This window comes from Meles meles, chromosome 16, assembly GCF_922984935.1.
Source record: "Meles meles chromosome 16, mMelMel3.1 paternal haplotype, whole genome shotgun sequence".
NCBI lineage: Eukaryota > Metazoa > Chordata > Mammalia > Carnivora > Mustelidae > Meles > Meles meles.
Window position 1 is genome coordinate 69,937,443 of NC_060081.1, and position 23,647 is coordinate 69,961,089.

Here is a 23,647-nt window from a genome sequence, read left to right on the forward strand (position 1 = left end):
TTATTTATTTATTTGACAAGGATCACAAGTAGGCAGAGAGGCAGGCAGGGAGAGGGGAAAGCAGGCTCCCCGTCGAGCAGAGAGCCCGATGTGGGGCTCGATCCCAGGACCCTGAGATCATGACCTCAGCCAAAGGCAGAGTAACCCACTGAGTCACCCAGATGCCCCCACAGTAGCATTTTTAGAACTCTCTTTTACCATGTGAAGCTTTATGAGTTTCCCCAATCCAAACCTGATTTTCTTCAATATTTTTACTTTTTTAACAAACACATCATGGAGAGGATAAATAGATTAGGAGATGTAACTAATGAATCATTGAACACTACATCAGAAACTAATGAACTAACTGAACATAATAAAAAATAGATTAGGAAAGATATAGAAAAGACTTTCCAGTCAGACTTTCCAATCTGACTTTCCAAATTATTGACTACTTCTTTTAAGTCATTTTGTTTGCCTGGTGGGTCAGGAGTTCCATCACCTTCCTGATTCGGTGGACCCTGTTGGTGCTGAGCATAAGAGGTCCTGTGGATGTGGGTATTGCATTTTTTTTTAGTAGGTCCTATGTGGAACAGACAAAACAACCAGTGAGTTTTGGCAGCAACATGAGCTTTCAGTCATCACCTGACATTTTGTGACAAGGGAGCGTATTTTGTTGTGGATACCATGTCCCGAATGTTGATCACAGTTTTTGCCCAGGACATCCTCAGTAATTATTTTGAAATTTTAAAATGTTACTTCAGCGTTTTGCAAATCAGCAAGGCTTGCTTCAAAAGCACAACTCTTGAGGCCATCAGAGGCAATTTAGTCCCTTTGACAAAGTTCTTATGACTATTTTCTGAATATTCCTTATATGGAACATAACTAGTGCTTTCTCCTCATACCACTCTTTCTTTGACAGTGGGTCAACTACTTTCTTCTTGGCTCCTTTTTAAAAAAATATTTTAAAATTTATTGCTATTAATATTTTGTTTTTTTTTTTGAGAGAGAGAGAATCTTAAGCAGGCTCCACACCCAGCATAGAGCCCAGTGCTAGGCTTGATCTCATGACCCTGAGATTTGGTTTGCTGAACCAAAATCAAGTTGGACATTTAATAGACTGAGCCACCCAGGGGCCCCTTTTCTTTGCTGCTTTTTGACACTTTTTGTAAGGTGTTTATTCTTGCCAACTTGCCCTGGTACTGCTCAGAAAATGTGGAAAGGCCTAGCTGCCCATTTTTTTTAAGGACCATCTTCATGAAACCTGTAATTTCATAACACGTTTGAATCGTATAAATTTTGTCTCTAGTGTATTTGGTATTAAGCAAAAGTCAGACGCTTTCAGAATTATAGAAATGAGTATTTGGTTAACCTTCCTGGTTTAGATTTTAAGTGTCCAAAAATGCAGTTACCTCTTGGATGGAAAGAATTGTTCCTGCTAGCTGTGTAGGCAGGTATTTTCATAGTTGCAGAGACAGAATATCTTCAGATGAACAATTTCAGTGGTAGGTGGTGATCTTTTCCTTGAAGTGAAAATGAACCTAAGGTTATCTGGATACGTCATACTCTGTACATTCAGAAAGTGAAAGGAGTTTTGTGTTTTGTACAGCAGAACATTTAATGTAAGAGTGTCCTGTAGGACCATGTCCTTGAAGAGTTCTGGAAATAGCAGAGAAGGTGGAGCAAAGATTTAGTGTCTTTACTTTATTCTTCAGTGCAAACCTGTGCAGTGTGCAACCAGTAAATACTCGTGGGTTGGATTTAAATCTTGATTTTCTGTTTGATAGGAAAAGTTGTCAACATAGACACAAATTCACTGAGATCCTCCATGAGACCCGGCTTTGAAGATATAATCCGAAGGTGTATCCAGAGATTTTTTAGTCTTAATGATGGTCAGTCGTGGTCTCAGAAACGTCACTATCAAGAAGGTAAAGAATTTTGAGTTTGATTCTTGGTCTTTGCTGTTGTGTTTGTATACCATAAAGCATTAAGTGTATTCATGGTTGTTTTTGCGTGTGGGGTAGGAAAGTGATTCTTGAGCATTTTTCTTTTACCCTGCTTGTAATTTTGGTGCAGGTCCAGTGTTTTCACTGGATTGAGAAAATGTGGCACTTGAAGTACATTTCCTTTCTCTCCTCTCTTACATGTATCTGTTTTTCCAGTTGTAGTCACTAGTGATGGTGTATTTTTCCCAACAGCTTATATCCATGGCCATGCAGAAACCCCGGTGTATCGATTCTCATTGGCCGATGGAACCATAGTGTCAGCACAAACCAAAAGCAAACTCTTCCGAAATCCTGTCACAAATGATCGGCATGGCTTTGTCTCAACTCACTTTCTTCAGAGGTAATGATCGTTCACTGTGTGTCCTCACATTAAATGCAACAGTGTTCTCAAGATGCTTTATTATCAATCTACAAAGATTTAACGAGAAAAAGAAGAGATGTTGGGTTTGCTGAAGTGAGTTTAGATTCCTGGATAGTGAAATGATCTATTATCTTGTGATGATTGGGAGAGTATGTATATGTGTGTACACACACACACACACACACACACACACACTTATTTTACCTTTTTTTTTTTTTTTTTTAATTTATTTGACAGAGAGAGAGGAAGGGAAGCAGGCTCCCTGCCGAGCAGAGAGCCAGATGTGGGGCTCGATCCCAGGACCCTGAGATCATGACCTGAGCTGAAGGCAGAGGCTTTAACCCACTGAGCCACCCAGGCGCCCCACTTATTTTACTTTTTTGATAACACGTGCTGCCAAAGCGAGGACATATTTTTAAGGTTATATTATTATGTGAAAATGAGAATTTGTTCATTAAATACTTTCTGGGAAAGCTGGGGAGTGGGAAGGCTTGTGAATAAAAGAACATAAAAAATATGACTACCTCTGTTACGTTTTATTTCTGATGATATGTTTATGTTGCTTCTAACGATTGAATTTGAAATTCGAAAGACTTTAAGAATAAAAAGATATGTTGCTGTTGCTAATGGTAAATGAGCAGCACATGGAAGAGCACACTATTCATGCATTAAATATCTTGAGTAATTTGCAGTCCCCTCCAGGTTAGCCCCTACAGGTGTGGCAACTGTAGTAAACCCTGCTATGATCCCAGCTACCATAGTTGTTGGCCCTTCACGGTGCCGTGCTCGTGGTCACTCATTTAGATTCTGTGGCATATTAAAAAATACGTTACTGGGGGGGCCTGGGTGGCTCAGTGGATTGAGCCTCTGCCTTCAGTTCAGGTCATGGTCTCGGGGTCCTGGGATCTAGCCCCACATTGGGGTCTCTGCTCAGCGGAGAGCCTGCTTCCCCCTCTCTCTCTGCCTACCTCCCTGCCTACTTGTGATCTCTCTCTCTCTTTCTCTGTCAAATAAATAAATAAAATCTTAAAAAAATAATATGTTACTGGGTTCATAACTGATCAATACTTAGATTGGGACTGACACTAAGTATTAGAATGGAGCCTAGAAGTTAAGCTCCTGGGCACTTATTTCATCATTTAAAAAAAAAAGTGCTTTAATGCATGCCTGTAATATTTTAGTGAAAGTTTGTCTTCTTTCTTTGTAGGGAACAGAATGGGTATAGACAAAACACGAATCCTGTCGGACCAGGGATTAGACCTCCAATAGCCGGATGCAATAGTTCAGTAGGCAGCATGAGCATGTCGCCAAACCAAGGTTTACAGATGCTGAGCAACAGGACCTATGGCTTGGCTGACCCCAGCACCATAGGGCCAATGAGTGGGTCTAGGTTCGGGGCCTCTAATCCCATAGCTTCGATGAACCCTGGGGCAGGCATGCAGTCACCATCTTCCTACCAGAACAGCAACTATGGTCTCAACATGAGTAGCCCCCCACATGGGAGCCCTGGCCTTGGTTCCAACCAGCAGAACATCATGGTATCTCCTCGTAACCGTGGGAGTCCAAAGATGGCCTCACACCAGTTTTCTCCTGTTGCAGGTACTGTTATTGGCATTTCCTTTTCTTTATTTTTTTCTTCCTCAGTAATTCTTCTCTTCTTCTGTTATAATCTTTGTAAAGTTAGTTCATTTTAAGGTTAACTTTTAGAGAGTTCAGTGGCATTTTGTTACAGCATCCAGTAGTCCAGTTCTTTCCTTTATTTCTCTCCCAATCCAGGTGTGCACTCTCCCATGGGATCTTCTGGTAATACTGGGAGCCACAGCTTTTCTAGCAGCTCTCTGAGTGCTCTGCAAGCTATCAGTGAGGGAGTGGGGACTTCTCTTTTATCCACTCTGTCTTCACCAGGCCCCAAATTGGATCACTCTCCCAATATGAATATGAGCCAGCCAAATAAAGTGAACAGTCAGGATTCCAAGAGTCCCCTGGGCTTGTATTGTGACCAGAATCAAGTGGAGAGTTCAATGTGCCAGTCAAATAGCAGGGATCACCTCAGTGACAAAGACAGTAAGGAGAGCACTGTCGAAGGGTCAGAGAATCAGAGGGGTCCTTTGGAAAGCAAAGGTCATAAAAAATTACTGCAATTACTTACCTGTTCTTCTGATGACCGGGGCCATTCCTCCTTGACCAACTCCCCCTTGGATTCAAGTTGTAAAGACTCTTCCATTAATGTCACCAGCCCCTCTGGGGTCTCTTCCTCAACCTCTGGAGGAGTGTCCTCCACATCGAATATGCACGGGTCCCTGCTGCAGGAGAAGCACCGGATTCTGCATAAGTTGCTGCAGGACGGGAATTCACCCGCAGATGTGGCCAAGATCACTGCAGAGGCCACTGGGAAGGACACCAGTAGTACGGCGTCCTGTGTGGAAGGGAGTGTCAAGCAGGAGCAACTGAGTCCTAAGAAGAAGGAAAATAATGCGCTTCTTAGATACCTGCTGGACAGGGATGATCCTAGTGACACACTCTCCAAAGAACTGCAGCCCAAAGTGGAAGGAGTGGACGGTAAACTGAGTCAGTGCAGCAGCTCCGCCATCCCGAGCTCGAGTCAAGAGAAGGACTCTAAAATTAAGACAGAAACAAATGAAGAGGTAACTTGTTCTTTCTCTCTTCCAGCTCAGTCATTGTTTCATCATTGCATTTCTGTGTTGGAAAGACCATGTGTTACATACAGAATCTTGTCTTCTATTTTAGGTTTATGTAATGGAATTTATTCTTGAGCTGTCATTTCTTTATATTTTGGGAATCTGTAAGGTGTATTATGGAGTTTGGAAATACGAGATGTGTGTGTGTTTTAAAATGTGACTCTGATTAGAACCAGTTGGTAGCCAGTTTGAAAATTTTCATGGAGGTTTTTATTGTTGGAATGAGCATATTGGGGCTTTTAAAGGGGGTAGTAGAAAGAAACAGAGAAAAAAAAAACTATTAAGTAACAGAATTTGATTTGTGCCTACAGTCAAGTTTCCTTCTGTATGTGATCTCATTCTGTATAAGGGTTTCCTAAACTCTGCTTGAGGAACACTCTTCCAGGAGACTTCATTATACGTCTGATACAATTAGTCTTGGGGAAGTCTTACTGTTAGGATATCTGTTTGATTTTGTTTAACCTAGTGCTCTCCAAATTTGCGGACCAAGACTCCTTTTTGAACCATGCCTGCAAATCTCTTATTGAATGCCTGCTTCTTGCCTTTCTTATTACTTACACTTGTTTTCCAAAGGTAGGTGTAGAGGCAGACGACTTTGTCAGCTAATGATGCTGAATAACATTAACTGGAAAATATTTTACAGTTTGAGAATTAAAGTTCTAGTGCAGATTTAAAAAATGCCTCTTCAAAAGCACTTCCAAACCCAGAGAATTTATTTCGGTATGCTGATCTATAAGTTTCAAGGAAGAAAATTTGGGGTAAGGGTCTTAAGAAGCCAGACTTTAAGTTAGGTATTATCACTTCAGGTTAACTATTATATTTTACTTATTCCCATTTAATTTGTGTTCTTCTGATGAATAGGTTTATACCTATGTATATCTAGTAATGTTAATTAAAAAGAAATAAAAATTAACACCGGTTAATTTTCTCCCCCCAGGGATCTGGAGACTTGGATAATCTAGATGCTATTCTTGGTGATCTGACTAGTTCTGACTTTTATAATAATTCCATATCCACAAATGGTAGTAATCTGGGAACCAAGCAACAGATGTTTCAAGGAACTAATTCTCTGGGTAAGAAAGAACTAGGTTTTATTCTTGCTGCCTTTTAAAAGTTTCTTCACCACCCCAATGTTTATAGCAGCAAAGTCCAGAATAGCCAAACTATGGAAAGAGCCTGGATGTCCATCAACATCCAGGAGAAGAATGGATAAAGAAGATGCGGTATATATATCTACATTGGAATATTATGCAGCTGTCAACCCCCCACCCCCCAAAATCCTGCCATTTGCAATGACATGGACGGAACTAGAGGGTATTATGCTAAGAGAAATAAGTCAGTCTAAGAGGGACAGTTATCATAGGATCTCACTGATTTGAGGAATTTGAGAAACAAGACAGAGAGGATCATAGGGAAGGGAGGGGAAAAATGAAACAGGATGAAACCAGAGAGGGAGACAAGGCTTAAGAGACTCTTGGTCTCAGGAAACAAACGGGGGGTTGCTGGAGTGGAGGGGATGGGAGGGATGGGGTGGCCGGGTGATGGACACTGGGGTGGGCATGTGCTATGAATTGTGTAAAACTAATGAATCACAGACCTGAACCTCTGAGACAAATAATACATTGTATTTTAATTAAGAAAAGTAAAGTTTCTGTACATTTTTGTACATGCAGTTACCCCTTGAACAACACTGGTTTGGACTGCATGTGTCACACACGGATCTTTTCAGTACATGCAGTGCTGTAAATGTACTTACTCACAAAGCCCAGACAAAGTGCAGTGCTTGAACTTGCAACCCTTGAGATCAAGACCTGAGCTGAGATCCAGAGTTAGACACTTAACCAGGGGGGCACCTAGGCACCCCTCTCATGATTTTCTTGATTTCTCTAGTTTATTTTAAGAATATAGTATAGGGGCGCCTGGGTGGCTCAGTTGGTTAAGCTGCTGCCTTGGGCTCAGGTCATGATCCCAGGGTCCTGGGATCGAGTTCCGCATTGGGCTTCTTGCTCTGTGGGCAGGCTGCTTCTCTCTCCCCCTCTGCCTGCTTGTGCACATGCTCGCTCACGCGTGCTCTCTCGCTCTGACAAATAAATAAAATCTTAAAAAAAGAATATAGCATATTATATATGTAGTATACAAAATATGTGTCAATTGACTTATCAATAAGTATTTTGGTCAGAGTAGGGTATTAGTAGTTAGGTTTTTGGGGTCAGTAGTTATATGGATTTTTGGCTCTGTTGGGAGCTCAGTGCTCCTAACCCTGTGATGTTCAAGGATCAGCTGTACTCTTGCAATAAGATGGAAATCTAATTAACACTTTTTTAAAGATTTTATTTATTTATTTGACAGGCAGAGATCACAAGTAGGCAGAGAGACAGGCAGAGAGAGAGGGGAGGAGGCAGGCAGAGAGAGAGAGGAGGAAACAGGCTCCTTGCTGAGCAGAGAGCCCGATGTGGGGCTCGATCCCAGGACCCTGGGATCATGACCTGAGCCGAAGGCAGAGGCTTTAACCCACTGAGCCACCCAGGTGCCCCTAATTAACATTTTTAACTTCAAAATACATACCGTGCCTCTCAGGTTTTTTTTTTTTTAATAATTCATAGTGTGTATGTTCCTGTTCTTAAAATTTGCTATTTCTAACTAATACACCAGTAATCATGGAACATTCTAGGAAATGTTCGCCTTTGGTTGCTCCAGTTGAGTAGTAGCTACCAGAGCATATATTTTTGTTTGGCACAGACTTGAATTAAAAAACAGCTAAAACTTGTAATCGAAACCTTTCCTGTGACACTTGTGGAACTTTGTCATTTAGCTCTGAGACTTTCTTTTAGTGTTGGCTGATTGTCCCCCAGCCTCTGTTCCGCAGCCGTGTGGTTTCCTCACTCATCAGTTTAAGAAGGGTGTAGTGTAGGTATTGGTTGAACAAGAAAAATTCACGGTTATCAGGAATGGCAGTTACTCATTTTCAGTGGCACTGTTTCCTAAACGGAAATGGGTAGTCCACAGTCAGTCAGCTAGGTTGGAGAAAGACAAATGTTAGGGGGAGATTTCACATTTCATTCTTCGTTTGATTAGAAGGCAACTTGTCTAGTACATTTAATTAAAAACATTTTTTAAACAACTGACATAAGTACATATAGGGAAGAACCTCTAGGAGTTGGAACGTTGATGACGTTTTCAATATTAAGTGAAGCAGAAAATGAATGACTACGTCAGTCTGTGGAACAGTGCCCAGTACATCAGCCAACACTGGGACTCTGTTTCTACTATATTCCATATTGGAATATGAGGCTTTTTTTTTCTTCTCCTCCTTTTTTTTTCCGTCTATACTTACTGTTTATTTTAGTAAGAAAGATGTTCTTGTGTGGTTGGTATTGGTATTCATGTGTTGTGCTTGATTGCTTACATACTGAATCATCAGAGAATTTTTATGTATTGTGCATCTGTGTTTCAGCAGGTGTGAGGAGTCCACAGTCTGTGCAGGCCATTCGTCCCCCATATAACCGAGCAGTGTCTCTAGATAGCCCTGTTTCTATTGGATCAAGTCCTCCAGTAAAGAATATCGGTGCTTTCCCCATGTTACCAAAGCAGCCCGTGTTGGGTGGGAATCCAAGAATGATGGATAGTCAGGAAAATTATGGCTCAACTATGGGTATGTCATTTCTAATCAGTACTTACGGATAAAATTTTCTTTTTAAGTTTAAATTTAAAACACTTAATGCCATTTAAGTAATTGGGATTAAATAATAGGTTTTTGAATAACAGTAGCATAATATTTTTGTCATGAGTTTCCTTAATTTATTCTACATCTTGGTTATTTTAAACTCTCAAAGAAGCTACTTGAATATGTGGCAATAGTTGCCTATCAAAAATGCCTTGAAAAATGAATGTCTTAATAGTTGGCCAGCCCCGTTCTTAGGGTGACAGCACTTTTTTGGTCAAGGTTGTGTGTAATGACTGTACTTATATAAGAAGGATTTTAATATAATACGGGAAAGACACAATCATTTCTACCTGTTGTAGGTGGACCAAACAGAAATGTGACTGTGAATCAGACGCCTTCCTCAGGAGACTGGGGACTACCAAACTCAAAGGCCAGTAGAATGGAACATATGAGTGCAAACTCCATGGGAAGACCCGGAGCAGATTATAATGCTTCTTTACCCAGACCTACGGTGGGCGGCTCGATGCCCACCTTGCCTCTGCGGGCCAATAGCATCCCAGGGGTGAGACCAGGGTTACAGCAGCAGCAGCAGCAGCAGCAGCAGCAGCAGCAGCAGCAACAACAGCAGATGCTTCAAATGCGTAAGCATCCCCTTCATAAAAAAGAAAACCAGATGATTTAGGGTAATATTTGCTATTGCCTTCTTTGAAAATGTACCCCTCTTTTTCTTCCACCAGGGCCTGGTGAGATTCCCATGGGAATGGGGGTCAGTCCTTATGCCCAGGCAGCACCACCTAACCAACCGGGTTCCTGGCCAGATGGCATGTTGTCCATGGAACAGGGTCCTCATGGGACTCAAAATAGGTGGGACTTTGTTATGTGACTCTGTTGAAAATGTTAGCATAGGATTATCTAGAAAAAGTTCAGAACACAGGAGCAAACCTAAAAGAGAATGAAGATAACTCACTGATTGAGGTACTTGCCTGCCATCTGGGCATTTCTTGTCTGACTGTAAACATCGAGGTGAGGCAGCAAGCCAGTGAGGGAGGACACCGCTTTATTGTTTAGCTGTCAGGACCGGTGAGTGGTCAAACCGGTGAGGAGAAATTACCACCAGTTTGCGAAGATAAATGGTGTTCAGAGGGTGAGCTTCAGTTTTCTGGCAGATTAATTTTTAAGGATTTGATAATTCTTTTCTAAGATTATTTAAAACATTTCAAGGATGATGGTAAAAGCAAACTGTAGCACTCTTTTTGTGAAAGAAAGATGTGGATTATGTCTATTTCATTTTTTTTTAAGATTTTATTTATGTATTTATTTGAGAGAGAGTGAGAGAGAACATGAGAGAGAAGGTCAGAGGGAGAAGCAGACTCCCCGTGGAGCAGGGAGCCCGACGTGGGACTCGATCCCAGGACTCTGGGATCATGACGTGAGCTGAAGGCAGTCACCTAACCAACTGAGCAACCCAGGCGCCCGTCTATTTCATTTTTATTTAACTTGATCACTAACTCATTTGCATGAAAGAAGCCACCTGTCAATTTCAAGTCTAACTTGAATTCTATAATAGATTAAGCAAAGAAAAAAATGAATTGATCTATTGAGTAGACAGTGGTATAGCTGTGTGAGTTTATTAGCTTGACTGCTTCTCTGTGGAGAACAGATAGTCTCATTATGGAATTTTTTCTGAGGGAGAATGAGTATCTAGTTCCATGTCCTTCTAATATGCTGGAGGACTGTGGGACCTTACTGTGGGTGTATGGCGTTTGTATTACACTTGACATATGAGCTCAGTGGGCCAAGGACAACAAAGTTATTTTGGCAGGCCCCAGCCTCAGTTTTCTGATAGTTCAACATTTCTGTGTGTGCGTGTGTGTGAGAGCCAACATTGACATTGATTGTGAATCTCTCTTAGGCCACTTCTTAGGAATTCCCTGGATGATCTCCTTGGGCCACCTTCTAACCTAGAAGGGCAGAGTGATGAAAGAGCGTTGTTGGACCAGCTGCACACTCTCTTGAGCAACACAGACGCCACAGGCTTGGAAGAAATTGACAGAGCTCTGGGCATTCCTGAACTTGTGAATCAAGTAGGTGGCATTAACACGGAAATGGAATTGTGCATGTGCACACTTTAAAACATACACGTGTGTGTGCATATCCATGAAGCCATGCACATGAATGCCTGTCTGGGTATCTTTCCTATTACTTGAGTTACATCACTGCATTCATGGAGCCCAGTATTACATTTAGAAATCATATTGCCAGTAACCTACTGTTTGGTAAAGCTGCCCATTATTAGGCAGCTGTAGAAATGATCCAATAATACTTCTTTGTAGTTTTAAAATGCTGCTTTTTACATATGTTAGTTGAATCCTCATTTCTATGATTAACTGTTTTTACTGCCTGGCCAAGCACTGTATACTCTGAGTATACAGACATTTTTTGTGTCAAACAAAATCGCTTTACAGTAGTGAATATGAACATCTCAACAATAGCATCTCTCATTCCCAAGTCACCTGTGCAGCCTTATGAAAATCTGTCATTCACAGACCTATGTTTTGAAACGGATACATTTCGTAGTGGCTGTTCTCATGTAAAGAACTGTGTATGGGGCAGTGTATAGATCTGCGTACTCAGTGATAATTAGGCAAGATTTTCAGAGGGTCCACAAAGGATCATACTCCTCTGTGGCAAACACTGTCACAGAAGTTCGTAAAGGGCGGGTGGGGAATGTAGAGCGGTGATGTTGTATGTCTCTAGCCATACCATTTTCGTGCCCATGGCGCTGGAGGACGCGTCTCACCTGGCTGAGGGTGGATGTGAGGGCTACACAGAGACTAAGGAGCTTGAACTGCCCCTTACAATTATATTTAAGCTGGAAAGAGCTTTTCTCTGTTCTAATGATAAAATAGTTAATGGTCATTAGGTAAAATCTGACAATGACAAAAAAACGGTACATATTAAAAAAAAGGTTAAGGGACGCCTGGGTGGCTCAGTTGGTTAAGCAGCTGCCTTCGGCTCAGGTCATGATCCCAGCGTCCTAGGATCGAGTCCCACATCGGGCTCCTTGCTCGGCAGGGAGCCTGCTTCTCCCTCTGCCTCTGCCTGCCACTCTGTCTGCCTGTGCTCGCTCGCTCGCGCTCTCTCTCTCTCTCTGACAAATAAATAAATAAATAAAAATCTTAAAAAAAAAAAGGTTAAAAATCTTCTGTAATCTTGGCACAAAGAATCAGTAACTTTTGAGTGTATATTTAAAAAAAGGGGGGAGCATGCTTTAAAAACACTTTGGTAACCTGTTTTACTTATGAAAGTCATCCTCAGTCATCTTTTCAAAATTTTTATTTAATTTTTTTTTTTTCATTTTTTAAAGTACTCTCTATGCTTAGCATGGGCTCCAACCCACAAATCCAAGATCAAGAGCCACAGACTCCACCAACTGGGCCAGCTAGGTGCCCATCTGTCATCTTTTTTTATTTACTATATACATCTTTAATTTTAATAGGCATATAGTATCTGTTATATTGAACACAGTTTATTTAACCAGTGTTCTCCCTTTTTTTTTTTAAAAATATTTATTTATTTATTTGACAGATCACAAGTAGGCAGAGAGGCAGGCAGAGGGGGGTGGGGAAGCAGGCTCCCTGCTGAGCAGAGAGTCGGATTTGGGGCTCGATCCCAGGACCCTGAGATCATGACCTGAGCTGCTTAACCCACTGCGCCACCCAGGTGCCCCACCAGTGCTCTACTGATGAAAATTTAAGTTGATTCTAAATAATTATCATAAACAATTCTATGAATTATTCCCATCTTGCTCCCTTAGTCTTTCTTACCTATAGTCAGAAAGATTGATGGGGTTAGAGAGCGTGCATGTTTTAGAGGTTTTGCAGGTTGTTTTCCTGCTTTGCCATGCAGAGGCTGAGGGTTGGAGTTCCTCATCCTCACAAACACCGTGCTGTGGTCCAGGTGGATGAAAGACACTGTGGATGAGCAAGTGATGGAACAAATATCGAGCATGATTATTCTTTTAAATCTTTGCCAATCTGATTGGCAACAAAGGTCCTTGTTTTATTTTTATTTTTTAAATGATTTTATATTTAAGTAATCGCTTATACCCAGTGTGGGGCTCGAATTCACAACCCCAAGATGAAGAGTTATGTGCTCTTCTGATTGAGCCAGCCAGGTGTCCAGAGATGCTTGTGTGTGTGTATTTTTCTTTTCCCTGCCAAGAGGGAGAGAGAAGGAGGATGGGAGGAGCAAAGGAGAGGGAGAGAATATTAAGCGGGCTCCATGCCTACAGAGCTCAGTGTGGGACTCGATCTCACGACCCTGAGATCATGACCTGAGCCGAAATCCAGAGTCAGAGGCTTAACTGACTGAGCCACCCAGGTGCCCAGAGATGCCTGTTTTAAATTGTATTTTGTTGATTTGCAAGATTGAACATATTTTATGTGTTTTAGTCATTTACGTGTGTTTTTAAGATAGTTTTCTGGTGGGGTTTTTGTTTATCTGCAACAGCACTTTATGTAAGTTTATGTATTGACATGTTGATTCTTTCATTTAACAAATACTTATCTTCTGTATCCCAGTTAGTCTTTTTTTAGAAGCTGAGGGGCAATAGTGAACAAATTAGTTCGTTGTTGTTTGCAGCTTACACTGCCCCGGAGCAGACAAACATCAGGCAAAGAGCCACCCGGCTGGAGGCAGACGCGACGTGGTGGAGATCAACAGGAAGGGCCTGTGTCATTAAAGGACCTTTTCTTGGGGTTGGGGGTGGTCAGCATTTTTCTCTAATTCTCTAAATTATTGTCTCTAAAGTAATTTCTTCTGTCTGAACTGCGATTTGAAGGCTCTTTACTTGTCTAATATATTTGAATAGTTTTCCCAGTTTATTTTTAGTGGGGGCTTGTTGTAGTCTTATTCTTTAGTTTAAAAATGTTTGTGTTTTCATGTCTAGGGATGAGACAGAGAATGACTGGAGACTGGGGTGAGTGGTCAGGAAGCTTTTTGGGGGGAGATGACATGTAAGTTGACATTTGAAGGATGAGATGGAGTTAGCTTGGCAAACAGCTAGGGGAAGAATGTTCCAGAAGAGGTACAGCTAACTCAAAGGCCTCAGGCGGGAAGGGCGTGGGGGTTCAACCAAGTGACTGAAAATCTGTGAGAACAGAGAGGGACTTTTGTGAGACGATGTTGGTAAAGTAAATGGAAGCTGGTTCCACAAACCATCCACGGAGGCTGGAGTTTTTTTGCTATATTGGGAAGCCATGGAAGATTTTAAGCAGGGTAGTGATGAGACTTGCTTTCCTACTTTGTTATAGTTAATTTTTATTTTTAGCCAAGTAACCTGTGTTTGTAACTGTAAAATTATACAAAAATACACTTTTTGAGGAATCACACGCATTTGCCCCACTCAGATAGTGAGACTTGACTCTGTTTTGGGAATATTTCTAAGGGCTGTGTGTATGCGGCTGTTCTTCATCAGCTTCCGTCTGCGTCTGTTGATTTCCTGCTGCAGTAGCTGACCGTACATTCGAAGTCCCTTGTCTGAGAACCTTGGGGTCAGGTACACTTTTCAGTTCAGGAATTTTTGGATTTAGGAGGGTGAAACGGTGCTTGTATGCCATTTATTTTGTGATACCGCTGGTGGTTTTGAGCAATCCTGTCGCTTTACGCAGTAGCCTATCCTCAAACATGCTAATAGTCTGAGAGCCAAATACATAAATAGTCACACTGAGTGGACATGTAGAGATATTGTTTCATAAAAGCTCAGGTCGAGTTTTGCTATTAAATGCATTTAGGGCTGATGAAAAGTTGTGTTGCCTTTTTTAGAGGTTTTTGGATTTTTTTTTTTTGAATTTCAGATAAAAAGAATCATGGATCTGTATTTATCCCCCTTTCCTCCAGTATGTACGCTCATACCCATACTCACTACATATGCAAGAGCGTGTGCTCTCTTTACTCCAGTATAATTATGGCTTTTGTTGTTAAAGAGGTGGTTAGTGTTGTCATTATTTTGGCTTGTTGCTTAATCAGACATAATTTGTATAGGGTTTTTGGTTTTTGTTTGATTTTGAGTTAACCGCCTTTTTATTTTTATTTATTTATTTTTAAGATTTGATTTATTTATTCATTCGACAGAAATCACAAGTAGGCAAAGAGGCAGGTAGAGAGAGAGAGAGGAAGAAGCAGGCTTCCTGCAGAGCAGAGAGCCGATGTGGGACTCGATCCCAGGACCCTAAGATCATGACCAGAGCCGAAGGCAGAGGCTTAACCCACTGAGCCACCCAGGCGCCCCGTTAACTGCCTTTTTATTTATTTTATTTATTTATTTTTTCTTACAAAAATTTGGTTTTATTACAATTCTAAGCCAAACTACAAAGACTCAGTTTTTCACACCTAATGACAAAACAGTTTTGAAAAATTCCCAGGTTCTATTGTAACCTGAAGTAGGTTTATTTTTATTTTTTTTCCTTATTTATTTATTTTTTTAAATAAACATATAATGTATTTTTATCCCCAGGGGTACAGGTCTGTGACTCGCCAGGTTTACACACTTCACAGCACTCGTTAACTGCCTTTTTAAATCTGTTTTTTACACATTTAATACTGATCCTCCCCTGATGCTCCATTGGAAATATAAAATTTCTCTTCAGTTTTTCTTCCCATGTGCAGACACATTAGGTAATTCCTCAGTTCCTACCTTCCCTCTTGTGGTTCTCTGTTACTCTGCGTTGTTCTGTCCTGAGAGGCAGGTCTAGACCCTCGTCTCTTTCTCCCAGCTCCCTGGTCCCAAGTGGCTTTCCATCTTGCTTTATTCCTTTGTTTTGTTCAAACACAGTTTTTGTTAACTTCTCTGTCCTTACTGCCTGACATTAAGTGTATTGGGTCCTTGCATGTCTGAAAATATCTTTATTATATCTTTATTCCGCCCCCTGTGTGTCTGGCTTTGTATTATATTTTGGGTTGAAAATAATTTCCTCTCAGAATTTTGGAAGAATTGTTCCACAGCTTTTTGGCGCCCGGTGTTGCTGTGTACTCCTTCCTATTCCAGTCTGGTTCCTGCTCTTCTGTGTGTGACCCATTGATCGTCTCTGGAATTATTCGGGAACTTTTTCCCTCTGAAGTTGCATAAAACCGCATCATGGTGTGGGTCTTGTCTCTCTCATTCTGCTGTATGTCAGATGCACAGAGACTCCTTTTGGTTTGGGGCATTTTAGTGTATCCTGTCTCTCTCTCTCTCTTTTAAAAAAAATTAACATAGAAGGTATTATTGGCCCCAGGGGTTCGTCAGTCTTACATAATTCACAGCACTCACCATAGTGCATGCCCTCCCCAATGTTCATCTCCAACCCCCCCACCCCCCGCCCCCGACCTCCAGCAATCCTCAGTTTGTTTCCTTAGATGAAAAGTCTCTTATGGTTTGTCTTCCTCTCTGGTTTCATCTTGTTTTATTTTTCCCTCCCTTCCCCTATAGTCCTCTGTCTTGTTTCTCAGATTCCTCATATCAGTGAGATCATGAGATTCTTTTTTTTTTTTTTTTAATATTTTATTTATTTGACAGAGAGATCACAAGTAGATAGAGAGGCAGGCAGAGAGAGAGAGAGGGAAGCAGGCCCCCTGCCGAGCAGAGAGCCCGATGCGGGACTCGATCCCAGGACCCTGAGATCATGACCTGAGCCGAAGGCAGCGGCTTAACCCACTGAGCCACCCAGGCGCCCCGAGATCATGAGATTCTTGTCTTTCTCTGATTGACTTACTTTGCTTAGCATAATACCCTCTCTCTTTTTTTTTTTTTGAAATTTTTTCTAAAGATTTCATTTATTTATTTAACAGAGAGAGAGAGAGGGAGCGTACAAGCAGGGGTACGAGCAGGCAGAGCAGGCAGAGCAGGCAGAGGGAGAAGCAGACTTCCCGCCGAACGAGGAGCCCAGTGTGGGACTGGATCCCAGGCCCTAGGATCATGACCTGAGCTGAAGGCAGCTGCTTAACTGACTGAGCCACCCAGGCATCCCTCTTCTCTTTTCTTTTTAATTAGTGAGTTTTAATTGCATTTATTGGTAATGGAACTGAATGTTTTTTTTTTTTTTAAATTTTTTAGAGTTGACTATTTCTAAAGCTTATCAGACATGTCATTTGGTATCATTTCTCTAATCATTTTATCTCTTCTGTATTTTCTTATCTCTTTGGGGTGTCTATTGACATGTTGGGTATTAAACTGAGTCTGTGTTTTTTAATATCTATTTTCCTTGTTTCTAAGTTACTTTTTATTTGTTTGTGTCCCTTTCGTGTTGGAAGCTTTCACCGTCACATATCTTGCCATCCTGGACTATCTTTTTATGTTTAAGTGTGATGTATCAGAAGGAGCCAGTCTTCACTGAAAGGGTTTGGTGGGGGGCTGGCCCTTTTACTTCGGGACGCCCCAGATGGCAACATGTGAGCTGTGACCTCCTCCTCTTCTACTGACTGTTTTCCTTGCCTGGAGCTTGTCCTTGCCTGGTTGCATGATGGGAGTGACTCTGGGCAGGCAAGTTGATCCCCTAGTGTTAAGATACAAAATATAAGAGTTGTACTAGGAATTATAAATAAGAGGTCCTGTTTTCAGCTTCTCCCTGCTCTTATCCTCTGCTCTGCTTGGTGTCCCAGAATTGAGGTAGCTGAGGGAGTAGGTAGAAGGGATAGCTACCTGGCTGTGTGGAATTGGGGAGCAAGTTAGGGACTAGGAAGTAGCTTCTCCCCTGCATTCTACTCTGATTCCTAACCAGCTGCATTTAAGCACTTTGCCAGACCCTCTACATCCCCAGTGGAATCTGTCATTGGGTCCGTGGGAAACATTTGCTCAGGTCTTACGTGTGTTTTCCTCTACAGGCACATGGGTCTCACCTTCTCTACGTTCTTGAGTTGGTTATTCCTCTCTTTTTCTGTCTTGCAAATGCTCATTGAAATACCTTGTTGCGGGCACCTGGTTGGCTCAGTTGGTTAAGGGACTGCCTTTGGCTCAGGTCATGATCCCAGGGTCCTGGGATTGAGCTCTGCATTGGGCTCCCTGCTCAGTGGGGAGCCTGCTTCTCCCTCCTCCATTCCCCTTGCTTATACTTCTTGTCTGTCTGTCTCTCTCTCTGTCAAATAAATAAATAAAATCTTGAAAAAAAAAAAAAAACCTTGTTGCCTTTCTTATTCTCATTGTTTTGTGGATAGATACTACCTTTTAAATTTTTACTATTATTTTAGTAGAGTTAGCAAGAGGAAGGAGGTAAACATTTATGTTTAATCCATGTTTAACTTACAGTATGATTTTCTTTATAGAAGGGGATTTCAGATTCCTCTCTGGAGAAGGGAATTGGAATGATGGGACAGAAGAGATGCGTAGAACCAGTTACTATAGGAATGCAAGAAAGTGTCTTGGAGAGGGTCACAGCAGTGGAATGGAAGAAGGGAAGGCTGTGCGATATGTCATATGGAAGAAAAACTGACAGGACTCAAGTGGCCCACGTGTGCGTGTGTGCACACACAACGCACGCGTGCTTGGAAAGGGAGAATATGAGGAATCCAGATTGCTGGCTTTAGTTCTGGGCACATGGTGTTGCCGTGTTGCCAGGAGGGAGGATTGGAGGAGAGTCAAGAGTGTTTTGGGGGAGGGGCTGTCGGAATCATGACTTGTTTTTTCTACACATGAAGTCTGAGAGGCCGGTGATGTCCAGGTGAAGTTGTTCAGCAGGCGTTGGCTTAAGCAGAGTCAGAATTCCGAGTGCGGCCGTTGTTGCTAGTAGATGAGAAGCACGGGTGGAAATGTAGTGAGAGCAAAGAAGGCGGCCTAGAACTGAGCCCCGGTGAACGCTTATCACGCCTCTGAGGGAGAGGTCAGAGAGGCGGGGAAATCGAGAGTGCGTCGCTGTCAGAGTGAGGTCAAGTGTGTGCTGGGAGGAGCCGGCCTGCGTACTTGGCATCCACACTCCCTGCCTGGGGATAGGGAGGTACAGGTGAGCGCAGGAGCCGGCGGGCCTTTCTTGTCTCAGTGTGGCAGGCTCTTCCCTTCCTCAGAATCGCTGTTCTCACTGTTCTGTCACTTCTTGGGCTTTACTGTGTACGTCCCCTTCGCATGTAGACCAGTGAGGGCAGGCACTCAGCAGGCACTGGAAAATACTTGTGACGGACGGTTTAACAGCCCTGCAGCCGTACCAGTAGCAGTGGATGGCCAGCTTCAGGTTCTGTTTGTGCGACTTAGTAGTGCGCTTTGGGGGATACGAATTTATGCTGGTTTCCTCAGTCCCTACCCAAATCACCTCGAGTCACCGTCAGAATATTCCTGTACTAATTACAAGAGAATTAATTGATCACAAGTTTAATTCTTTTTTTATACTTGGCTTTGAAGGTCTGTGGTGGTACAGAAATCTGGCCTGGAACAGATAGCATTTCTCCAGGTACTCTTGTCTGTGCGAGACTCTGTGCTAGGCACTAGTCCTAGTGCGAAAACCCCGCTAACACCCAAGAGAGAATGTAGTTACGCACACGGAGCAGCAGCGTTGTGAAGCAGCAACGTAGTGAAAACGTTGGGTCATGGTCTGTGCTCTCGTGGAACTTCAGACAGGAAACTTGATTTTGCTTTTGGAATTCTGCGGCATCCTTGTTTACATACATTGCCTTTATTTTTTACCTTTCTTGGAGCATTTGATTTCTGTTGCTTTCTACATGCACTTTACTGTTCATTTATGTGTTTGATGTTGAAGGGACAAGCTTTGGAGTCCAAACAGGATGCTTTCCAGGGCCAGGAAGCGGCAGGAATGATGGATCCGAAGGCGGCATTGTATGGGCAGACGTACCCGGCCCAGGGGCCTCCGATGCAAGGAGGCTTTAATCTTCAGGGACAATCACCGTCTTTTAACTCCATGATGAATCCGATGAACCAGCAAGGCAATTTTCCTCTCCAAGGAATGCACCCGAGGGCCAGCGTCATGAGGCCCCGGACCAGCACCCCCAAGCAGCTCCGAATGCAGCTTCAGCAGCGGCTGCAAGGCCAGCAGGTGAGCAGCACGAGCCGCCTCAGCCAGACGCGCCTCCGCTCGGGCTGCCCCCGGTCGCGGGGTCAGGCTTTGCTCTTCAGGGCTCTTGCCACTGGCTCTCTAGCCCTTGTCAGCTCACACTCTTTTGTTGGGACTTTTGTGTAACATTTTGTTGGTCCAGGTGCTTCCTTCTGAGGGAGTGGTCCTGCTGGGATTGGTCAGGTCCTCCTTACCTTTTGATAAGATTATTCTGTTGTACAGGTTAGAAAGTGAAAAATGTCCGAGGAGATGGGCCTTGGGGGAGGAAAGTATTTCTTGATGGCTTAGAGGTAGATGATTTCTATTTTTAAAAAAGTCCTTAATATTAATACCAGATACTTAAACCTTACTGACTTTAACATTCTTTTTATGGAACCTCTGCTTTCTAGATGTTTTAAAAAGCTTGAGTTCTCTTAATATTCTAAACTAAGAGTTCTCTTTTTTATCTTCTTAATCCCCAACATATCTTTTAAAATTTAACTATTTTTATGTTGTTTATGTGTTGGGTATGCTGAGGTATTAAATGTGGCGGAACTGAACCGTGTAAGCTGATGAGGGAGTGAGTGTCAGGTCGAGTGAGCCGGAGACTTCGCGGGGGTTGATCTGACGAGAAGTCAGTGTCGGTGCTCTGGAAAGCTGTGTTACCACATTCACGGTGTCATTTTACTTTTTACCACTTCTTTCCACTGAAGTCACTTAGGAAAAGCTAACTGAGGAGGTGGTTTATTTAGTGTTGGTCTGAGCAAGTTAAAGCTATTTCCCTAGTGGCCTAAATAATCCCGGAGAAAATCTGACTTTCCGAATCCTTCGAGTTTCTGTTGAAGATAGTCCGTAAGCTGCAGATTTATTTGTATTTTAACTTTTCCTCCTGATACCAAACAATAAAGCTTCATTTGTTTGACAAGGCCTTTCAGCATGAACATTTTTGTTTTTTTGAAAAATTCCACTTATTTACTTGTTTTTTTAAAAAGTAACTTCTGTACCCATCTTGGGGCTTGAACTCGCAGCCTTCAGATCAAGAGCTGCACGCTCCCGCGAAGTGCGGAAGTGTGCTGGTTTAGTGTAGATGGGACTTAACCAGGTTAACGTGTTGGAAGGAGCGTCAGGACCTTCCCGGGAGGTGCTGAGGATTTGGAAAGCTGTTGGGGCTCACTGATGTCCTCCACAGGCATCCTAACCAACCAGTCTCTCCCCAGTTTTTGAATCAGAGCCGTCAGGCACTGGAGATGAAGATGGACAGCCCTGCTGCTGGGAGTGCTGCCGTGATGCGGCCCATGATGCAGCCTCAGGTCTCCTCCCAGGTGAGGAAAGTGAGTCTGTCCATGGTCACTGCCGTGGGCCCCGTGCAGGGCCTGATCCGTACTTGGCCCTCAGTAAATGTATGTTAAAACACACCAGTTCCGGGGCGCCTGGGTGGCTCAGTGGGTTAAAGCCTCTGCCTTCAGCTCAGGTCATGGTCCCAGGGTCCTGGGATCGAGCCCCGCATCGGGCTCTCTGCTTGGCAGGGAGCCTGCTTCCTCCTCTCTCTCTGCGTGCCTCTCTGCCTAGTTGTGATTTCTCTCTGTCAAAGAAATAAAAAAACAAAACAAAACAAAACAAAACAAAAACACACCAGTTCCCAGTTTCTTGTGTAAGAAACCAGTCATGCTCTCATCACACTTCCTCTGCCGTTCTTCTCTCTTGTTGGTGATGAGGAATCAGGAGGGGAGGCTCTTTTATTAAAACCATGGATTCGTGTTTTTTAATTCCCTTTGTGATTATTTGTGGTGAAAATAGCTGACACTTTTTTCAGGATTTAAAATAATAAATCTATAAACTTTTCTTTGTTTCTGGGTTATGAAACCATACGCTCAGTGGGTAAAACACGAGATTATAAGAAGAAAAAAGTAAACGATACATAATGCAACTCTCAAGGACTGTCTCTGAGATGACTTGTTTCCCGTAGTGGGAAGGATGATGCCTGAGTTCTCTGTGCCTCCAGCACAAGTTGGAGACTGTACTAAGGTATTTTCTTGATGTGTGCGAGGCAGATGACCACACGGAAGTCCTTTACTGTGGTTGGAAAGACTGTTGCTAATGATTGTAAGAAGCAACAGACAAAACAACTGACTGTGACAGGCCCAGCGTTTGCTGTCTTAGGCCTGCGTGGAAGTACTTTGATAATCCGACGTCTTGAATAAGCTGAGCTAGGATGCCCTCCGGAAAGATAAAAGTTGCTTTTTTGCAGGTGTTTTCTCCCAGCTGATAGGGCCCAAGTCAGTGTTTTGGTTCTGTGCTTTGACCATGTTACTTCCCGAACTTGCAGACAGCTGCTCCTAACCCTCCATCTGTTTCAGAAGCTTTAAGAGACTCTACAGGCCCCTCTGGGGTAGACTCCTGTTTATTTGAGTATAACCCCATTCTTCTGGGGGAATGCTCCCTTGTGCCTCCCCTCCTCCCACACGCTTATTGCTGTCCTTTTCCTTCTTGTAGTTTTATTTCATAGTTTCTGAAAAATTTATCTTCATAGTCTACCCTTAAATGTTCTCTCACTTTAAGGAGTGTTTTCTGTGTGAAGGCTTGACAACTCGCCCAAACAGTTTCCAGGTCCCTGTTGTGTACCCCGTCCTCCCCACCCAGCCACGATGCCATACTGAGAATTTACCCTGCTGAGAATGGTGCATTTTTCCGCTTGCGGGAAGAAAGGCATTGCGTGGTTTTCTCTCCTACCTCCAGTACGGTGGTGGTCCTGTGTGTACGGACTGGCCGCTTGCTGCTCCGTGTGTGTAACTACGTTCTCTTGGGTGTTAGCAGGGTTTTCTGAACGCCCAGATGGTGGCTCAGCGCAGCAGGGAGCTGCTGAGTCATCACTTCCGCCAGCAGCGCGTGGCCGTGATGATGCAGCAGCAGCAGCAGCAACAGCAGCAGCAGCAGCCGCAGCCGCAGGCCTTCAGCCCGCCCCCAAACGTGACCGCCTCCCCCAGCATGGATGGGATTTTGGCAGGGCCCGTGATGCCACAGGCTCCTCCCCAGCAGTTTCCATATCCACCAAATTACGGTAAATTTGATGGCGAAAATGGCTTCCCCCAAGTAACATTACTAAGGATCGAAGATTCGGAGATCTGTTGCATATTAAATACAAAATCGTATTTACTCCCTTTGTTATTCACTAGAAAGATGGAATTCATTAAAAACAGCAGAACAGGGAAGGGTGGCTGTTGAGACTGACGAGGTGCAGTAAGAGGCCAGGCCAGGCCAGACGAACCCTAGAAGTCTTGCATCAGGAGTTTCCGTGTCACTGCGTGTTCATAGATGCGTCGCCCGAGGCCTGTGAGGCACCAGCACTGGGAGGGGGGCAGGGAGGGTGGGAGAAGGGAGGACACGCGGTACTTCGATCAAGAGACGGTGCTCGTTGTCGAATGGAGAAAAACTGAGTGGTCTAAACAAACCAAAACAAAACCCCAGAATGTTTATGGGCGTGCACACGTAATTGTAATTGTGGTAGATACGCTATCAGAGTTGAGCATTTTTTCGTCCCCCGGGTCTTGGTTTTTCAGCTCCCCACACCCTAATTTGGAAGAAAGACCACCAGGTTCCCCTCCCAACCCCAAACAAAGTATGTCCCAGTATAGTTGGACTCCACAGGCTCTGGATGCTCGCTCATGTCAGAGGAACGCCATGTGGGCCTTGGTTCCTTTCCTTGGTGACTTGGCTGTGTATCAATTACAATAATGCGTATTATCCCTTCAGGTCAGTCTTTGAGAGATTCCAGGAACATGGTGGGAGTGGGGGGCCGGGTGTCTTTTGGGGAGATTACATTTTAGGTGTTCTGCTGCCACCTGGGGACAGAGGGACAGAGTGATGCCCGTAGCATGAGATGGAGTCCCTTTTACACAGAAACCTCCACGAAGTAACGGTTCTTCGGT

The 23,647-nt window shown here is 43.2% G+C and overlaps 1 protein-coding gene and 1 pseudogene across 9 annotated transcripts in view; one reads left to right on the forward strand and one right to left on the reverse strand.

The window, feature by feature from the left end:
* The window catches only part of NCOA3 (nuclear receptor coactivator 3), a 142,372-nt gene that overhangs the window by 114,177 nt on the left and 4,548 nt on the right, over positions 1-23,647 (forward strand). For 5 of the 9 annotated variants that reach the window (XM_045980301.1, XM_045980303.1, XM_045980300.1 and 2 more), the window contains 12 exons: positions 1,767-1,907; positions 2,178-2,325; positions 3,554-3,945; positions 4,123-4,991; positions 5,983-6,118; positions 8,500-8,697; positions 9,069-9,350; positions 9,447-9,573; positions 10,622-10,793; positions 19,431-19,724; positions 20,939-21,043; positions 22,533-22,779. In XM_045980301.1, the coding sequence (XP_045836257.1) occupies positions 1,767-1,907; positions 2,178-2,325; positions 3,554-3,945; positions 4,123-4,991; positions 5,983-6,118; positions 8,500-8,697; positions 9,069-9,350; positions 9,447-9,573; positions 10,622-10,793; positions 19,431-19,724; positions 20,939-21,043; positions 22,533-22,779 (3,111 nt within the window). Of the gene's footprint in view, positions 1-1,766; positions 1,908-2,177; positions 2,326-3,553; positions 3,946-4,122; positions 4,992-5,982; positions 6,119-8,499; positions 8,698-9,068; positions 9,351-9,446; positions 9,574-10,621; positions 10,794-13,353; positions 14,861-19,430; positions 19,725-20,938; positions 21,044-22,532; positions 22,780-23,647 lie in introns of those variants that run through there. The other 4 variants (XM_045980306.1, XM_045980305.1, XM_045980307.1 and 1 more) reach the window with 4 other exon arrangements.
* LOC123927102 lies at positions 70-1,443 on the reverse strand (annotated as a pseudogene).